Source organism: Lithobates pipiens, unplaced genomic scaffold (genome assembly GCF_037356315.1).
Source record: "Lithobates pipiens isolate NorthernLeopardFrog02 unplaced genomic scaffold, aLitPip1_a1.2 Scaffold_37, whole genome shotgun sequence".
Taxonomy (NCBI): domain Eukaryota; kingdom Metazoa; phylum Chordata; class Amphibia; order Anura; family Ranidae; genus Lithobates; species Lithobates pipiens.
In genome coordinates this window covers 3,601,597-3,619,524 of record NW_027507825.1, presented here as the reverse complement: position 1 = coordinate 3,619,524, position 17,928 = coordinate 3,601,597, and the positions used below count along the sequence as shown (strand labels likewise).

General features: G+C 48.8%; 1 protein-coding gene across 3 annotated transcripts in view; it reads right to left on the bottom strand.

The window, feature by feature from the left end:
* The window catches only part of UNC79 (unc-79 subunit of NALCN channel complex), a 272,784-nt gene that overhangs the window by 71,463 nt on the left and 183,393 nt on the right, over positions 1-17,928 (bottom strand). For all 3 annotated transcript variants that reach the window (XM_077466667.1, XM_077466665.1, XM_077466666.1), the window contains 4 exons: positions 15,889-15,972; positions 12,565-12,667; positions 10,649-10,789; positions 8,293-8,331 (listed from right to left, as the gene is read on the bottom strand). In XM_077466667.1, the coding sequence (XP_077322793.1) occupies positions 8,293-8,331; positions 10,649-10,789; positions 12,565-12,667; positions 15,889-15,972 (367 nt within the window). The remainder of the gene's footprint in view (positions 1-8,292; positions 8,332-10,648; positions 10,790-12,564; positions 12,668-15,888; positions 15,973-17,928) is intronic.

Below are 17,928 nucleotides of genomic sequence, written 5' to 3'. Positions count from 1 at the left end.
GGGGGGAGAAGACAAATGAAGGGGGAGAAGACAAATGAGGGGGGGAGAAGACAAATGGGGGGGAGACAAATGAGGGGGGAGAAGACAAATGAGGGGGGAGAAGACAAATGGGGGGGGAGAAGACAAATGAGGGGGGAGAAGACAAATGAGGGGGGAGAAGACAAATGAGGGGGGGAGAAGACAAATGAGGGGGGGAGAAGACAAATGAGGGGGGAGAAGACAAATGGGGGGGGAGAAGACAAATGAGGGGGGAGAAGACAAATGAAGGGGGAGAAGACAAATGAGGGGGAGAAGACAAATGAGGGGGGAGAAGACAAATGGGGGGGAGACAAATGAGGGGGGAGAAGACAAATGAGGGGGGAGAAGACAAATGGGGGGGGAGAAGACAAATGAGGGGGGAGAAGACAAATGAGGGGGGAGAAGACAAATGGGGGGGGAGACAAATGAGGGGGGGGGAGACAAATGAGGGGGGGAGACAAATGGGGGGGGGGACAAATGAGGGGGGAGAAGACAAATGGGGGGGAGACAAATGAGGGGGGAGACAAATGAGGGGGGAGAAGACAAATGAGGGGGGAGAAGACAAATGAGGGGGGGAGACAAATGAGGGGGGGAGACAAATGAGGGGGGGGGCAAATGAGGGGGGAGAAGACAAATGAACGGAAGTTCCACTTTGAACGTGACGTTGTTCTTATGGTCATCACTGAACTTTCTTCCGTATTTTTGGCGGCGTTTTTTTTAGCGCCCGAGGCCGGCGCTCCCTCTTTTCTCTTTTCTCTTTATGACGAGACTCTAATATATCATTTATATTATAAATCAAATGGCGTCATGTGATCTCATTGTGGTTTATTAGGACCTGTCGCCTCCTCCACTGTCTGGACAAATGTCGGGAATAAATCCCGATGAGATCATCGATATCACAAGCCGTTGTCACCGGTAATAAAGCGACGGGGAGTCACAATTGGGACCTGCGATGGCCGAAGAATAATCTACGAGATTCCCGATCCCCACAGATCTCAGTGTATTTGTAGATTGAAAAAAAGATTTTCGTTTTTTGTTTTAGATATTCTCATTTAATCATTTCTTAATTTAGAGCAGTGATCTCCAAACTGCAGCCAGGGGGCCGGATGTGGCCCTTTGCCTGTCTTTATCTGGCCCTTGAGGCATTATTCCTCCCACTGACACCAATGATGGGGCACTATTCCTCCCACTGACACCAATGATGGGGCACTATTCCTCCCACTGACACCAATGATGGGGCACTATTCCTCCCAATGACACCAATGATGGGACACTATTCCTCCCAATGACACCTATGATGGGGCACTATTCCTCCCACTGACACCAATGATGGGGCACTATTCCTCCCACAGACACCAATGATGGGACACTATTCCTCCCACCAATGATGGGGCACTATTCCTCCCACAGACACCAATGATGGGGCACTATTCCTCCCACTGACACCAATGATGGGGCACTATTCCTCCCACAGACACCAATGATGGGACACTATTCCTCCCACAGACACCAATGATGGGGCACTATTCCTCCCACGGACACCAATGATGGGGCACTATTCCTCCCACTGATACCAATGATGGGACACTATTCCTCCCACTGACACCAATGATGGGGCACTATTCCTCCCACAGACACCAATGATGGGGCACTATTCCTCCCACTGACACCAATGATGGGGCACTATTCCTCCCACTGACACCAATGATGGGGCACTATTCCTCCCACTGACACCAATGATGGGGCACTATTCCTCCCACAGACACCAATGATGGGGCACTATTCCTCCCACGGACACCAATGATGGGGCACTATTCCTCCCACTGACACCAATGATGGGGCACTATTCCTCCCACGGACACCAATGATGGGGCACTATTCCTCCCACTGACACCAATGATGGGGCACTATTCCTCCCACTGACACCAATGATGGGGCACTATTCCACTGACACCAATGATGGGGCACTATTCCACTGACACCAATGATGGGGCACTATTCCACTGACACCAATGATGGGGCACTATTCCTCCCACTGACACCAATGATGGGGCACTATTCCTCTCACTGACACCAATGATGGGGCACTATTCCTCCCACTGATACCAATGATGGGGCACTCTTCCTCCCACTGACACCAATGATGGGGCACTATTCCTCCCACTGACACCAATGATGGGGCACTATTCCACTGACGCCAATGATGGGGCACTATTCCACTGATACCAATGATGGGGCACTATTCCTCCCACTGATACCAATGATGGGGCACTATTCCTCCCACTGACACCAATGATGGGGCACTATTCCTCCCACTGATACCAATGATGGGGCACTATTCCTCCCACTGACACCAATGATGGGGCACTATTCCTCCCACTGATACCAATGATGGGGCACTATTCCTCCCACTGACACCAATGATGGGGCACTATTCCTCTCACTGACACCAATGATGGGGCACTATTCCTCCCACTGACACCAATGATGGGGCACTATTCCTCTCACTGACACCAATGATGGGGCACTATTCCTCCCACTGATACCAATGATGGGGCACTCTTCCTCCCACTGACACCAATGATGGGGCACTATTCCTCCCACTGACACCAATGATGGGGCACTATTCCACTGACGCCAATGATGGGGCACTATTCCACTGACGCCAATGATGGGGCACTATTCCTCCCACTGATACCAATGATGGGGCACTATTCCTCCCACTGACACCAATGATGGGGCACTATTCCACTGATACCAATGATGGGGCACTATTCCTCCCACTGACACCAATGGTGGGGCACTATTCCTCCCACTGACACCAATGATGGGGCACTATTCCTCCCACTGATACCAATGATGGGGCACTATTCCTCCCACTGACACCAATGATGGGGCACTATTCCACTGACACCAATGATGGGGCACTATTCCACTGACACCAATGATGGGGCACTATTCCACTGACACCAATGATGGGGCACTATTCCTCCCACTGACACCAATGATGGGGCACTATTCCTCTCACTGACACCAATGATGGGGCACTATTCCTCCCACTGATACCAATGATGGGGCACTCTTCCTCCCACTGACACCAATGATGGGGCACTATTCCTCCCACTGACACCAATGATGGGGCACTATTCCACTGACGCCAATGATGGGGCACTATTCCACTGATACCAATGATGGGGCACTATTCCTCCCACTGATACCAATGATGGGGCACTATTCCTCCCACTGACACCAATGATGGGGCACTATTCCTCCCACTGATACCAATGATGGGGCACTATTCCTCCCACTGACACCAATGATGGGGCACTATTCCTCCCACTGATACCAATGATGGGGCACTATTCCTCCCACTGACACCAATGATGGGGCACTATTCCTCCCACTGACACCAATGATGGGGCACTATTCCTCCCACTGACACCAATGATGGGGCACTATTCCTCCCACTGACACCAATGATGGGGCACTATTCCTCCCACTGATACCAATGATGGGGCACTATTCCCCCCCCTGACACCAATGATGGGGCACTATTCCTCCCACTGATACCAATGATGGGGCACTATTCCTCCCACTGACACCAATGATGGGGCACTATTCCTCTCACTGACACCAATGATGGGGCACTATTCCTCCCACTGACACCAATGATGGGGCACTATTCCTCTCACTGACACCAATGATGGGGCACTATTCCTCCCACTGATACCAATGATGGGGCACTCTTCCTCCCACTGACACCAATGATGGGGCACTATTCCTCCCACTGACACCAATGATGGGGCACTATTCCACTGACGCCAATGATGGGGCACTATTCCACTGACGCCAATGATGGGGCACTATTCCTCCCACTGATACCAATGATGGGGCACTATTCCTCCCACTGACACCAATGATGGGGCACTATTCCACTGATACCAATGATGGGGCACTATTCCTCCCACTGATACCAATGATGGGGCACTATTCCTCCCACTGACACCAATGATGGGGCACTATTCCTCCCACTGACACCAATGGTGGGGCACTATTCCTCCCACTGACACCAATGATGGGGCACTCTTCCTCCCACTGACACCAATGATGGGGCACTATTCCTCCCACTGACACCAATGATGGGGCACTATTCCACTGATGCCAATGATGGGGCACTATTCCACTGACGCCAATGGTGGGGCACTATTCCTCCCACTGACACCAATGATGGGGCACTATTCCTCCCACTGACACCAATGATGGGGCACTATTCCTCCCACTGATACCAATGATGGGGCACTATTCCTCCCACTGACACCAATGATGGGGCACTATTCCTCCCACTGACACCAATGGTGGGGCACTATTCCTCCCACTGACACCAATGATGGGGCACTCTTCCTCCCACTGACACCAATGATGGGGCACTATTCCTCCCACTGACACCAATGATGGGGCACTATTCCACTGACGCCAATGATGGGGCACTATTCCACTGACGCCAATGGTGGGGCACTATTCCTCCCACTGACACCAATGATGGGGCACTATTCCTCCCACTGACACCAATGATGGGGCACTATTCCTCCCACTGATACCAATGATGGGGCACTATTCCTCCCACTGATACCAATGATGGGGCACTATTCCTCCCACTGACACCAATGATGGGGCACTATTCCTCCCACTGACACCAATGATGGGGCACTATTCCTCCCACTGATACCAATGATGGGGCACTATTCCTCCCACTGATACCAATGATGGGGCACTATTCCTCCCACTGACACCAATGATGGGGCACTATTCCTCCCACTGACACCAATGATGGGGCACTATTCCTCCCACTGACACCAATGATGGGGCACTATTCCTCCCAATGACACCAATGATGGGGCACTATTCCTCCCACTGACACCAATGATGGGGCACTATTCCTCCCACTGATACCAATGATGGGGCACTATTCCTCCCACTGACACCAATGATGGGGCACTATTCCTCCCACGGACACCAATGATGGGGCACTATTCCTCCCACTGACACCAATGATGGGGCACTATTCCTCCCACTGACACCAATGATGGGGCACTATTCCACTGACACCAATGATGGGGCACTATTCCACTGACACCAATGATGGGGCACTATTCCACTGACACCAATGATGGGGCACTATTCCTCCCACTGACACCAATGATGGGGCACTATTCCTCTCACTGACACCAATGATGGGGCACTATTCCTCCCACTGATACCAATGATGGGGCACTCTTCCTCCCACTGACACCAATGATGGGGCACTATTCCTCCCACTGACACCAATGATGGGGCACTATTCCACTGACGCCAATGATGGGGCACTATTCCACTGATACCAATGATGGGGCACTATTCCTCCCACTGATACCAATGATGGGGCACTATTCCTCCCACTGACACCAATGATGGGGCACTATTCCTCCCACTGATACCAATGATGGGGCACTATTCCTCCCACTGACACCAATGATGGGGCACTATTCCTCCCACTGATACCAATGATGGGGCACTATTCCTCCCACTGACACCAATGATGGGGCACTATTCCTCTCACTGACACCAATGATGGGGCACTATTCCTCCCACTGACACCAATGATGGGGCACTATTCCTCTCACTGACACCAATGATGGGGCACTATTCCTCCCACTGATACCAATGATGGGGCACTCTTCCTCCCACTGACACCAATGATGGGGCACTATTCCTCCCACTGACACCAATGATGGGGCACTATTCCACTGACGCCAATGATGGGGCACTATTCCACTGACGCCAATGATGGGGCACTATTCCTCCCACTGATACCAATGATGGGGCACTATTCCTCCCACTGACACCAATGATGGGGCACTATTCCACTGATACCAATGATGGGGCACTATTCCTCCCACTGACACCAATGGTGGGGCACTATTCCTCCCACTGACACCAATGATGGGGCACTATTCCTCCCACTGATACCAATGATGGGGCACTATTCCTCCCACTGACACCAATGATGGGGCACTATTCCACTGACACCAATGATGGGGCACTATTCCACTGACACCAATGATGGGGCACTATTCCACTGACACCAATGATGGGGCACTATTCCTCCCACTGACACCAATGATGGGGCACTATTCCTCTCACTGACACCAATGATGGGGCACTATTCCTCCCACTGATACCAATGATGGGGCACTCTTCCTCCCACTGACACCAATGATGGGGCACTATTCCTCCCACTGACACCAATGATGGGGCACTATTCCACTGACGCCAATGATGGGGCACTATTCCACTGATACCAATGATGGGGCACTATTCCTCCCACTGATACCAATGATGGGGCACTATTCCTCCCACTGACACCAATGATGGGGCACTATTCCTCCCACTGATACCAATGATGGGGCACTATTCCTCCCACTGACACCAATGATGGGGCACTATTCCTCCCACTGATACCAATGATGGGGCACTATTCCTCCCACTGACACCAATGATGGGGCACTATTCCTCCCACTGACACCAATGATGGGGCACTATTCCTCCCACTGACACCAATGATGGGGCACTATTCCTCCCACTGACACCAATGATGGGGCACTATTCCTCCCACTGATACCAATGATGGGGCACTATTCCCCCCCCTGACACCAATGATGGGGCACTATTCCTCCCACTGATACCAATGATGGGGCACTATTCCTCCCACTGACACCAATGATGGGGCACTATTCCTCTCACTGACACCAATGATGGGGCACTATTCCTCCCACTGACACCAATGATGGGGCACTATTCCTCTCACTGACACCAATGATGGGGCACTATTCCTCCCACTGATACCAATGATGGGGCACTCTTCCTCCCACTGACACCAATGATGGGGCACTATTCCTCCCACTGACACCAATGATGGGGCACTATTCCACTGACGCCAATGATGGGGCACTATTCCACTGACGCCAATGATGGGGCACTATTCCTCCCACTGATACCAATGATGGGGCACTATTCCTCCCACTGACACCAATGATGGGGCACTATTCCACTGATACCAATGATGGGGCACTATTCCTCCCACTGATACCAATGATGGGGCACTATTCCTCCCACTGACACCAATGATGGGGCACTATTCCTCCCACTGACACCAATGGTGGGGCACTATTCCTCCCACTGACACCAATGATGGGGCACTCTTCCTCCCACTGACACCAATGATGGGGCACTATTCCTCCCACTGACACCAATGATGGGGCACTATTCCACTGATGCCAATGATGGGGCACTATTCCACTGACGCCAATGGTGGGGCACTATTCCTCCCACTGACACCAATGATGGGGCACTATTCCTCCCACTGACACCAATGATGGGGCACTATTCCTCCCACTGATACCAATGATGGGGCACTATTCCTCCCACTGACACCAATGATGGGGCACTATTCCTCCCACTGACACCAATGGTGGGGCACTATTCCTCCCACTGACACCAATGATGGGGCACTCTTCCTCCCACTGACACCAATGATGGGGCACTATTCCTCCCACTGACACCAATGATGGGGCACTATTCCACTGACGCCAATGATGGGGCACTATTCCACTGACGCCAATGGTGGGGCACTATTCCTCCCACTGACACCAATGATGGGGCACTATTCCTCCCACTGACACCAATGATGGGGCACTATTCCTCCCACTGATACCAATGATGGGGCACTATTCCTCCCACTGATACCAATGATGGGGCACTATTCCTCCCACTGACACCAATGATGGGGCACTATTCCTCCCACTGACACCAATGATGGGGCACTATTCCTCCCACTGATACCAATGATGGGGCACTATTCCTCCCACTGATACCAATGATGGGGCACTATTCCTCCCACTGACACCAATGATGGGGCACTATTCCTCCCACTGACACCAATGATGGGGCACTATTCCTCCCACTGACACCAATGATGGGGCACTATTCCTCCCAATGACACCAATGATGGGGCACTATTCCTCCCACTGACACCAATGATGGGGGCACTATTCCTCCCACTGACACCAATGATGGGGCACTATTCCTCCCACTGACACCAATGATGGGGCACTATTCCTCCCACTGACACCAATGGGAGGAATAGTCTGGTATCAGAGTATAATGTTTAGCTGCTATCTTTGTACTATTTTGTGCAGAATTTTTACTAATTGTCATCTATAGCAGTTTATTATTTACCTTTCCGCTTGATTGGAGAAACTTGTACAGGACGCCAACCTAATGAAAGACAGAAAAGACCATCAATGATATTCACAGGACCGATACCGATCTACGGCTCCACCCCCCCCCCCCCATCCCCCCGCCCATCCCCCCGCCCTGCCCCCCACTCCACCACACACCACCTTGGATACACACCTGTATTTTTCCACTTGCCCCCCGGAAGGTTTTACCCCCTTTCATGACCAGGCCATTTTTTTTGCTATTGCGCAGTCATGCTACATTGTACCCAAATGACATTTACTGTATATCTTTATTTTATTTTAACACAAATAGAGCTTTCTTGTGATGGTATTTGATCACCTCTGTTTTTTTTATTTTTTTTTATTATACAAATTAAAGAAAAAACTGAAATTTTTCTAAAAAAAAAAAAAAATATATGTATTTTTTTACTTCCTGTGAAAATGTTGGGAAAAAAAAACAATATTTTTTACTTCCTTCTATAAAACATATTGAATACATTTTTTTTTTTGAGAAAATCTAAATGTCTGAATAAGTTTAGGCCAAAATGTATTTTGCTACATTTCTTTGATAAATAAAATAAACAAAAATCCCAATGCGTGTATACTGATTGGTTTGTGAAAAGATTATGGCGTCTACAGTCTATGGTGTATATATACTGGAATTTTTATTTTATTTTTTAATACTATGAATGGCGGCAATCAGCGACTTATAATGGGAGTGCAGGGGGAAATCTGACACTAACTGACACTGGCTGGGAACTGACATCACCAGTGATACAAATACAGTGATCTGTGATAATAATGTATACTGTCACTGTACTAATGACACTGGGTGGGAACTGACATCACCAGTGATACCGATACAGTGATCAGTGATAATAATGTATACTGTCACTGTACTAATGACACTGGCTGGAAACTGACATCACCAGTGATACCAATACAGTGATCAGTGTTAATAATGTATTCTGTCACTGTACTAATGACACTGGGTGGGAATTAACATCACCAGTGATACCGATACAGTGATCAGTGGTGATAATGTATACTGTCACTGTACTAATGACACTGGCTGGGAATTAACATCACCAGTGATACCAATAAAGCAATCAGTGTTAATAATATATACTGTCACTGTACTAATGACACTGGGTGGGAACTGACATCACCAGAGATACAAATACAGTAATAATAATGTATACTGTCACTGTACTAATGACACTGGCTGGGAACTGACATCACCAGTGATACCAATACAGTGATCAGTGATAATAATGTATACTGTCACTGTACTAATGACACTGGCTGGGAACTGACATCACCAGTGATACCAATAAAGCGATCAGTGTTAATAATGAATACTGTCACTGTACTAATAACACTGGCTGGGAATTAACATCACCAGTGATATCAATACAGTGATCAGTGGTGATAATGTATACTGTCACTGTACTAATAACACTGGCTGGGAACTGACATCACCAGTGATATCAATACAGTGATCAGTGGTGATAATGTATACTGTCACTGTACTAATGACACTGGCTGGGAATTAACATCACCAGTGATATCAATACAGTGATCAGTGATAATAATGTATACTGTCACTGTACTGACACTGGGTGGAAACTGACATCACCAGTGATACAGATACAGTGATCAGTGGTGATAATGTATACTGTCACTGTACTAATAACACTGGCTGGGAACTGACATCACCAGTGATATCAATACAGTGATAATAATGTATACTGTCACTGTACTAATGACACTGGGTGGGAACTGACATCACCAGTGATACCAATACAGTGATCTGTGATAATAATGTATACTGTCACTGTACTAATGACACTGGGTGGGAACTGACATCACCAGTGATACCAATACAGTGATCAGTGATAATAATATATACTGTCACTGTACTAATGACACCGGCTGGGAAGGGGTTAAGCATCAAGGGGCAATGAAAGGGTTAACTGTGTGTATGCTGCGTTTACTAGTAGATGTGCGATTTGCAGGGAGAAAAGAAAAGCAGCCAGACCTCGGCTCTCTGTACAGAGCTCTGTGTTGTTAGTGAACACAGAGCTCTGTACTGTGATTTGCCAGGCTGATCAGCAGGTCCCAGCCACAAATCATCATCCGGGACCTGCTGACCAACTTATGCTGTAGCGAATCACAGCACAGATGGGGCGGCAGGCATGTGTCTGCGGGGCGTGTCTGCAGGAGCCTGGCATTGCCCTCCCCCGATCCGCCGATCATCACAATGCTTTCCGAAATATATCTTCATGTATTATTGTTTCTTGAACTTCTCCTTTAAAAACTCAGCGGAGGAATTATTATTTTCCACGTCTTACCTGCCCACGGATTGCATGATATCGAGCAGCAGAGGAGCCGCCAAGTCCGGACTCAGGTGAATGAATGTCAGTAGAACAACTATGGCCAGACCTAAAGTTTCCTCATCATATTCCTCCAGGATGGCTCCGCAGTCATGGCACCTGCAGGCACAGTACAGATTATCCATCCATATAGGTAATATATCCAATATCTAGCAGTTTAATATCTCTCTAATCTCTCTATCAGAGGGGTAAGTGGAATCTTCAGGGCCCCGATGCAAGAAACCATGAAGGGCCCCCACCAGGGGCATTGCCAGGTCTACAACAGATCTCGGGCTAAAGCCCATAGCAGTATAGCGAGTAAAGAAAGTCAGATGCTTGGGCGGGTATACAATATACATGTGTTTTTGCGTATGTATTCATATATATATATAGAAAATCGTTACATATCTGAGTGCGGATCCCCCTTACACCAGGGTCCCCAGAGAGCCCCCCTCTTACACCAGGGTCCCCAGAGAGCCCCCCTCTTACACCAGGGTCCCCAGAGAGCCCCCCTCTTACACCAGGGTCCCCAGAGAGCCCCCCTCTTACACCAGGGTCCCCAGAGAGCCCCCCTCTTACACCAGGGTTCCCAGAGGCCCCCCTCTTACACCAGGGTCCCCAGAGGCCCCCCTCTTACACCAGGGTCCCCAGAGCCCCCCCTTACATCAGGGTCCCCAGAGAGCCCCCCTCTTACACCAAGGTCCCCAGAGAGCCCCCCCTTACATCAGGATCCCCAGAGAGCCCACCCCTTACATCAGGGTCCCCAGAGAGCCCCCCTCTTACACCAAGGTCCCCAGAGAGCCCACCCCTTACACCAAGGTCCCCAGAGAGCCCCCCCTTACATCAGGATCCCCAGAGGGCCCCCATTACATCAGGTTCCCCAGAGGGCCCCCATTACATCAGGGTCCCCAGAGGCCCCCCTCTTACATCAGGGTCCCCAGAGGGCCCCCCTTACATTAGGGTCCCCAGAGAGCCCCCCTTACATTAAGGTCCCCAGAGAGCCCCCCCCCATTACATCAGAGTCCCCACAGGGCCCCCCATTACATCAGGGTCCCCAGAGAGCCCCCCTTACATTAGGGTCTCCAGAGAGCCCCCCCATTACATCAGGGTCCCCAGAGAGCCCCCCCTTACATCAGGGGCTCCAGAGAGCCCACCTCTTACATCAGGGTCCCCAGAGCCCCCTCATTATATCAGGGTCCCCAAAGAGCCCCCTCTTACATCAGGGTCCCCAAGAAGCCCCCTCTTACATCAGGGTCCCCAGACAGACCCCCCCCCCAGAGGTTCCCCGTGTACCTGGCTGGCCCCCGCTGTCTGTGCACCTTTAACCCTCAGCACAGGGGGAGGTGGGAGGGGGCGATCGGCAGCTCTATGGTGCCTGTGCACCGCGCCATCTCCCTGGGGCTTGTAGTTCTCCTCCCGAGTGTATATAGTGGAGAGAGGAGGGGCCCCTGACCCGGGCAGCTATCAGCAACAGTGTACAAGCAGAGCGACTGAAGAGTGAAACTGATAGCTGTCCGGATCAGAGGCCCCTCCCCTCTCCACTATATACCCTCGGGAGGAGAACTACAAGCCCCAAGGGGCACCACGGAGCTGCCGATCTCCGCCTCCCACTCCCCCCACTGCAAACTGAAAGCCAGAGGTGCAGGGGGAGATGCCGGGTCTTGTGCCCCCTACAGCAGCAGAACGGCGACTGTGCGACTGCTGAGACCCTGAAAGTTCCACCCCTGCTCTCTATAAATCTAAAATCTGATATCTATCTAATAGCGACGATCAGTCTATAAATCTGATATCGATTGATTTATCTCTCTCTCTATCTAGTGATAGTTCAGAGCACATAGAAGACATCCACATCCATGGAAGTCATAATCCCCTCTCCGGGTTTTCTGGGCTCTTACTTATCAGACATGATTGTCGGCTGGTCATCGGAGAAATCCTCGGGGGCGGGAACAAACATGCTGACGATACTGGGAGCCGAGAGCAGGCTGGACTTTGTCGCCCCTTAAAAGATACAACAGGAAACATTGTTACGGTTGGTTGATATTAAATCCCGGACTGAACAGTGTCAGGGTGTCACCCTACACTCCCCGCCACCCCATATGGGAGCAAAGGGTGTCACCCTACACTCCCCATCACCCCATATGGGAGCAAAGGGTGTCACCCTACACTCCCCGCTGCCCCATATGGGAGCAAAGGGTGTAACCCTACACTCCCCGTCACCCCATATGGGAGCAAAGGGTGTCACCCTACACTCCCTGCCACCCTATATGGGAGCAAAGGGTGTCACCCTACACTCCCCATCACCCCATATGGGAGCAAAGGGTGTAACCCTACACTCCCCACCACCCCATATGGGAGCAAAGGGTGTCACCCTACACTCCCTGCCACCCCATATGGGAGCAAAGGGTGTCACCCTACACTCCCTGCCACCCCATATGGGAGAAAAGGGTGTCACCCTACACTCCCCACCACCCCATATGGGAGCAAAGGGTGTCACCCTACACTCCCCGCCTCCCCATAAGGAAGAAAACTGACGGCGCAGGATAACATCGCCCAGCTCCAGGTTGAACGTTTTAACGTCAGAAATGTTTTCCTAGTTTACATTGTTGAGAGTTTCATGAAAGTGAAGTCAGTCAGACAAGTAATAAAAATAGAACCAATGAGGAGGGTGTTCTGCGAGATCCTGGGGGGTCCTGGGGCCCGGAGACCCCTCATCATCAGAGGCTGGAGTGACCGAGGCAAACCTTTCCAGGAAATAACAGTTAAAGGTCCGTCCACCAGGAACTGAGGTGTTTGTTTTTTGGGCAGCTGTGAGAAGCAAAACCACCCAAATTGATCACACGGCTCGCTTTCAGAGGAGGAGAAGGAGGAGGAGGAAGGAAGAAGAAGAGGGAAGAAGAGGATTAGGAAGGAAGAAGGGGAAGGAAGAAGGGGAAGGAAGAAGAAGAAGAGGGAAGAAGAGGAGGAGGAAGGAAGAAGAAGAAGAAGAAGAAGAAGAAGAGGAGGAGGAAGGAAGAAGAAGAAGAAGAGGAAGGAAGAGGAAGAAGGGGAAGGAAAAAGAAGAAGAGGGGGAAGGAAGTAGAAGAAGAAGGGGAAGAAGAAGAAGAAGTAGAAGGAAGAAAGAAGAGGAAGAAGGAACAAGAAGAAGGAAGAAAGAAGAAGAAGAAGAAGAGGAGGAGCAGCAAGGAAGAAGAAGAGGGAAGAAGAGGAGGAGGAAGGAAGAAAAAGAACAAGGGGAAGGAAGAGGAAGAAGGGGAAGAAGAAGGGAAGAAGGGGAAGAAGAAGGGGAAGGAAGAAGAAGGGAAAGAAGAAAGAAGAAAAAAGGAAGAAGAAGGGGAAGGAAGAAGAAGGGAAAGAATAAAGAAGAAGAAAGAAGAAGAAGAAGGGGAAGGAAGAAGAAGGGAAAGAAGAAAGAAGAAGGGGAATGAAGAAGAATAGGGAAGGAATAAGAATGGGGAAGAAGAGGAGGAGGAAGGAATACGAAGAGGGAAGAAGAGTCGGAGGAAGGAAGAAAAAGAAGAAGGGTAAGGAAGAAGAAGGGTAAGGAAGAAGAAGAAGGGTAATGAAGAAGAAGGGAAAGAAGAAGGGTAAGGAAGAAGAATGGAGAAGGAAGAGGAAGAAGGGGAAAGAAGAAGAGGAGGAGAAAGGAAGAAGAAGAGGGAAGAAGAGGAGGAAGGAAGGAAGGAAGGAAGGAAGGAAGGAAGGAAAGAAGAAGAGGGAAGAAGAGGAGGAAGGAAGGAAGGAAGGAAGGAAGGAAGGAAGGAAGGAAGGAAGGAAGGAAGGAAGGAAGAAGAAGAAGAGGGAAGAAGAGGAGGAAGGAAGGAAGGAAGGAAGGAAGAAGAAGAAGAAGAAGAAGAGGAGGAAGGAAGGAAGGAAGGAAGGAAGGAAGGAAGGAAGGAAGGAAGGAAGGAAGGAAGGAAAGAAGAAGAAGAGGGAAGAAGAGGAGGAAGGAAGGAAAGAAGAAGAGGGAAGAAGAAGAAGGAAGAAGAAGAGGGAAGAAGAAGAAGGAAGAAGGAGGGAAGAAGAAGAAGGAAGAAGAAGAGGGAAGAAGAGGATGGAAGGAAGGAAGGAAGGAAGGAAGGAAGGAAGGAAGGAAGGAAGGAAGGAAGGAAGGAAGGAGAAAAAGAAGAAGAAGAAGAAAGAAAGAAAAAGAAGGGGAATTAAGAAAAGAAAAAAGGAAGCAGAAGAAGGGAAGGAAGAAGAAGGGAAAGAAGAAAGAAGAAGGGGAAGGAAGAAGAAGAAGGAGGGGAAGGAAGAAGAAGAAAAAGGTAAGAAGAAGAAGAAGAAGTATGTGTAAATGTTGTCAGAGCGAGAGCAATAATTCTAGCAATAGATGTCCTCTGTAACACTAAACTGGTAACTTTTAAGTACCGCAGTTTGTTACCATTCCACCAATTTGAGCAGTTTTTGTTCATGTTGGGTATCTCCTTGGTGTAACATCATCTTATATGTTTAACAAAACTTGGCTTATATATAGTGTTTTGTTTTGCATTAAAATTCATGAAAGTGTATTTTCTCTCTAAAAAAAAAATGCATTTTATTCTCAAGGGTCACTGCTATATATATATATATAATGTTTGGGGGTTCCAAGTTATTTTCTAGCAAAAAAATCAGATTTTTTAGTTGTAAACAAAAAGCGCCAGAAAAGGCCGGGTCCTTAAAGCGGAACTTCAGTCATTTTTTCATCTTTCCATCCATTAAATCTTCTGCCCTTCTTCTTCTTGTTGTTGTTGTTTTTAACTTTGGATAGCAAAACATTTTTTTGTCTGCCAGTAAATCCCTTATACAGCCCACTTCCTGTTTTCTTGTCTGCTCATTGGCCTAGGCCCATGACATCATGCACAGCTCTCTCTTGTGAGCGTTTTCCAGGAAGGGAGGGGGGGGGGGGTGAGTCATAAGATGGCCAATGAGAGCTGCAGAGCTGGAGGCATGCCTCTGTGTAAATCCAGGAAGTCAACAGGCAGCAGCTTCAGCTGCCCACAGTTAACATGGCTGCAGCCAGACTCAGTGGAGGGAGATTTCTGCAGCATATTTGGCAAGCACAGAATCAAAGGATATATAAGATAATATGCAAAGTGCTTGGAGGGAAGCTTCAGAATGGCAAAAGATGTTTTTATTACCAATTATGTGAGAAGACCGCAGTTCCTCTTTTAAGTGGCTGTACCAATTAAGAAACTCATATAATAAATATTGATAATAATAATAATCATCATTTCACCTACCAATCTGAATATACGGAATACTCGTCCTGCCCATGGACACCTCGGAAATGCTTCCTAAGACCTCGTGTGCAGCTTTGGGGTCATCTAAATGCAAAAGAGAAAAAAAAAAAGACAAAATGTTAACCACATAAAATGTTGAAGACGTTACAAAAACAGCAAAATCACAACGATTCTGATGAGTCTAAATGAGCACTCCGGTCAAAAACGACTTCTCCCGGCGATGGACACTTTGTGTGAATGTCGATTTACTATTGTCTGATTGGTGGGAAGAGCAGAGCCCTGCGGATCCCATAGAGGGCGCTCCTGCAGAATGTGCTCTTCAGATCTACACACCGGCACATGGATTATAATTCATCGCTCATCGATACTTGTTAGGGCTCCTTTCCACTCGCTTCATAATGTGGCATTGGAGAGGCTTTATTAAAAAGAGCTCTGAATGCCAATTAAAGCTCCTCTCACTAAATAAAATGGGAGCGACCAGCAGAGGGCACATGTGGTGCACGACACGGGAAGACTATATCGAAACCAGAGAGAGAGAGAGGGCTGAGCGTCAGAGGATCAGCAGAGCCCGGGGAGCGGAGCAAGGGAGGCAAGCAGATGTCACATGTGCTGCACAGCATGGGAGAAATATAGCAAGAGGTGAGCAGGGACCAAAGAGAGAGAGAGGAGGATTAGCAAACCAGAGAGGATCAGCAGAGCTGAGGGTTACTACTGAGCGGAGGATTAACAAAGCTAGGGGTTACTGAGTTGGGGAACAGCAGAGCTGGGAGTTATTACTGAATGGGGATCAGCAGAGCTGGGAGTTATTACTGAATGGGGATCAGCAGAGCTGGGGGTTATTACTGAGTGGGGGATCAGCAAAGCTGGGGGTTATTACTGAGTTGGGGATCGGCACTCGGTAGAGCTGGGGGTTATTACTGAGTGGGGGATCAGTAGAGCTGGGAGTTATCACTGAATGGAGGATTAACAAAGCTAGGGGTTACTACAGAATGGGGGATCAACAGAGCTGGGAGTTATTACTAAATGGGGATCAGCAGACCTGGGGGTTATTACTGAGTGGGGGATCAGCAGAGATGGGGGTTATTACTGAGTGGGGGATCAGCAGAGCTGGGGATTATTACTGAGTGGGGGATCAGCAGAGCTGGGGGTTATTACTAAGTGGGATCAGCAGAGCTGGGGGTTATTACTGAGTGGAGGATAAACAAAGCTAGGGGTTATTACTAAGTGGGATCAGCAGAGCTGGGGGTTATTACTGAGTGGAGGATAAACAAAGCTAGGGGTTACTACTATGCGGGGGATCAGCAGAGCTGGGGGTTATTACTGAGTGGAGGATAAACAAAGCTAGGGGTTACTACTATGCGGGGGATCAGCAGAGCTGAAGGTTACTACTGAGCGGAGGATTAACAACAGACATGTGCACACGGAAATATTTCGTTTCGGAATTTCGTTTTCGTCCAAAAATTTTTTTTATTTAGTTACTCCTGAAATTTGTTTTTACTTATTCTGTTTCGTTAAAAAAATGCATTCATCCGAAAATCCGATCGAATGTTCCGCCTACAAGCTATAGTGGAATTCTAATGTTGTATGACACTAGTAATTATTATATTTATTCATTATTATTACTAACCAACATTAGAATTTTTTTCTCTCCATGTCGAATCTTTTCTCTCCATGTCGAATCTTTTCTCTCCCGATGTCGAATCTCTTCTCTCTCGATGTCCAATCTTCTCTCTCGATGTCCAATCTTCTCTCTCTCGATGTCCAATCTTCTCTCTCGATGTCCAATCTTCTCTCTCTCGATGTCCAATCTTCTCTCTCTCGATGTCCAATCTTCTCTCTCGATGTCCAATCTTCTTTCTCGATGTCCAATCTTCTTTCTCGATGTCCAATCTTCTTTCTCGATGTCCAATCTTCTCTCTCGATGTCCAATCTTCTCTCTCGATGTCCAATCTTCTTTCTCGATGTCCAATCTTCTCTCTCGATGTCCAATCTTTTCTCTCTATGTCGAATCTCTTCTCTCCATGTCGAATCTCTTCTCTC